Source organism: Microtus ochrogaster, linkage group LG1, assembly GCF_000317375.1.
Source record: "Microtus ochrogaster isolate Prairie Vole_2 linkage group LG1, MicOch1.0, whole genome shotgun sequence".
In the NCBI taxonomy this organism is placed as follows: Eukaryota; Metazoa; Chordata; class Mammalia; order Rodentia; family Cricetidae; genus Microtus; species Microtus ochrogaster.
Genome location: NC_022027.1, coordinates 24,103,946 through 24,106,765, shown reverse-complemented (window position 1 = coordinate 24,106,765; position 2,820 = coordinate 24,103,946). Strand labels below are relative to the sequence as shown.

Here is a 2,820-nt window from a genome sequence, read left to right as displayed (position 1 = left end):
GGGCAGTGGTGACACTCGCCTTTAATCCCAGCACTCGGGAGGCAGAGAGGAGGATCTCTGTGAATTCAAGGCCAACCTGGTATACAGAGCAAGTCCCAAGACTAGCTCCATAGCTACTGAGAAACCCTGTCTCAAAAATGAATGAATGAATGAATGAATGAATGAATGTGGTTGGCTTATTCTATTGGGAGCTAGCTATTATACTGTGATGTCCCTAAAGGTACCCGATTATAGCAGCAGTCAAATGCAAGGATGAATCTACCTTACTATGTTGTTTAGAGTATTCTCTCTAAAATCCGGGTCATCAAGATGGCCCCGCAGGAAGAGCCACACGCTGAGAACTGAACTAGGGTTTTCTGCAAAAGCTGCAGTCACTTTTAAACCCTGAACCCATCTTTCCAGTCCCTCATCTGGGTCTTTTTTTATGGAGGTACATTCTATTACATAATACAGAAGCCTAAAAGGCATATGTTAGTTTAAGTTTTGAAGTGTGAACTGCCTAATATATACAGTCCCAACGCCTCCCCCCCCAAAAAACTATTTTAATGGCTCTTTGGATTGAACACAAATTGAGGGCACACAGTCTCAAAACATTAGACAGACAATTTTTGAATTATAAAGGGGGAAACTGTATTTTTACAACTGAGAATCAGTTAGTTGATAGTATCACCTTAAACATCACACCTGAATTCCCCCAAAGACAGAATCAACATAAAATGGCTCTTGTGTCTTGAGAAGGGCACAATCAGGCCTGAAACTACAGTTTCTGGATCATTCCGTGTAGCACGAAGTCTAACCGATCTTAATAAAAACTCGGAGTCAGATATTAGTGGGGTGAGAGCTGAAGGATCAGAGAAGCACAGCAGCCAACTACTAAAGAGTTTTTATCTCTACCAATGCTCAGACCTAAGGGTGATCCTGTCTCTTCGAAACTTCAGACTGTCCCTGTCTCTACGAAATCTCAGACTGCACTGACATTTGAAACTATCTGTCTTCAAAACCCAAAGAGGGAGAACAAAGGAACTTTCATTGATTAAGAGTAAAGAGATAAGACTAATAAATGCAATGCTGAATCCCAAGGAGGGAAGTGCCAATGGACAATGGAGGAAAAGTGACTATGAATTACATATTAGGTTAACATACATCAATGTTAAACTTCCCAAACGGAGTGAAGCAGAGAATAACCCTCAGCCTTCGTGGGTTAGCAAGAATTTCAAATAGATCAGCCAAGTAACAAAATGTCCCGGGTGGAGCTGTAGAACAACATTTTTTAATTATAAAGCTTACAGAAGAGTGGTATTCCTCTTAAGTAAACAACAAATTGAAGAAAACACACCGCTGTGCCCTTTTCGGGATTTCTTAAAAAGCTTAAAGTAGGTACAAAGGGCAATACTATGGGCACCATGAGGCGTGTGGGTGGAAGCCTCTGCCTCAGATGGCATCTTTAACCTTGGGACCGAAGACAATCGGAGACAGAGGTGTGGGAAGGCGCAGGGAGGCGCAAGATCTCAGCAGTCAGGTGACGGCCACCTGCTCCATGCCTGCCTGCAGTCGCTTTTGAAACAAACTTCGAGCTCCTCTCCACCCGCACTCCACTCCTTAACCCCAGTCCCGCAGGCAGCAGCTTCTAGAAAGCTATAGCCCTCTCAACACTTCCGGCTCCCCGCCAACTCTTGGCATCATGAAGCCGGGAGACCAGGCCGATCACTTACCACAGCACCCGCCCCTTGGGGGCCGTTCGGGGTCGTATCCGCCATGGGAGACACGCAGGAGCCCGGGACGCTGGGACAGCAGAGAAAAGAAGAGCAAAACGTCAGTGCTGGGCGACGGACCCTCCGACCCGCTTCCAGAGCCCGCCGGAACCCCAAACCCCAAGCGGAACGGGGTCTACCGGCCCCGTGCAGCACACGGCCCCAGAACCCTCACGGCGGCCGGGTATTACCTGCCCCACTCGGTCCAGATCAAAGCTGTCTCTCCAGAAAGACCCAAGCAAAGGCGGAGCTTCCGAATAAGGCCCTAAAGGGCCAATCTACGCCGCCGGCACCCAGGGGTTGCAAAACCGGAAGTGGCCCTTTCGTTTCCGTGTGAGTGAGGTGGGGACGTTAAAAGTCACCGGGAGTTGGTTCCAGAGGCATGACGGGAAATGCAGTTTTTCTTCTTGTTTTGGGTCCACCTGTTCTACGGGCCAATTGGCTCAGAGATCTAAGAAGTGAAAAGGGTGAAGCAATTTTCGTCTTATCCAGGACGCAGACGATTGGGCTTCGAAACCTTAAAAATCTGTCTACTTCCGTATACAGAAGCTTCCAAAATATCTATGACCTCTCCAGACAGTGATTCACTGACCCCTGTGATTTAACTTCTTTCAAGCTCTTGTGAAACCGGCTATGTGATAGGCATTACTCTTGGTATGGAGAATATGAACATACATTGACCTCCTGAGAGACAGCAGAGTAAATGAAGATCACTGCAAAACTTGTGTAAAATATGGGCATAAACTGAGTTAATCGCGGGGCGGAGTTCCTGAAAAAGATAATTCTGACCCTTAATCTTGAAGGGAAAGGAAAAGGGGAAGAAGATTCCAGATAAAGGAATAGAGCACGCGAAATAACAGAATAATCAGAGGACTGTTCGGTGTGAGCTGACCGAATGTGACTGGACCTGGGAGATGAAAGATCTGGACTACAGAGAGGCAGGATGTGCTAAAAGAAAAACATCACTGGGGCAGTCGGAAGGGGTTGGAAGAAAAGGGAAGGAGAGAAATGATGGAATTATGTTTTAATTAAAAATAGTTTTTTAAGGGCCGGGCGGTGGTGGCGCACG

General features: G+C 46.8%; 1 protein-coding gene across 2 annotated transcripts in view; it reads right to left on the bottom strand.

Moving 5' to 3' along the window:
• Tmem33 (transmembrane protein 33) overlaps positions 1-2,065 on the bottom strand; it is a 22,416-nt gene extending 20,351 nt beyond the window's left edge. For both annotated transcript variants that reach the window (XM_005359294.3, XM_013350797.2), the window contains exons 1-2: positions 1,943-2,065; positions 1,713-1,782 (exon numbers count right to left, since the gene is read on the bottom strand). In XM_005359294.3, coding sequence (XP_005359351.1) covers positions 1,713-1,757 — 45 coding nt within the window. In that variant the 5' untranslated portion in view covers positions 1,758-1,782; positions 1,943-2,065. The remainder of the gene's footprint in view (positions 1-1,712; positions 1,783-1,942) is intronic.
• Positions 2,066-2,820: the final 755 nt, after the last annotated feature.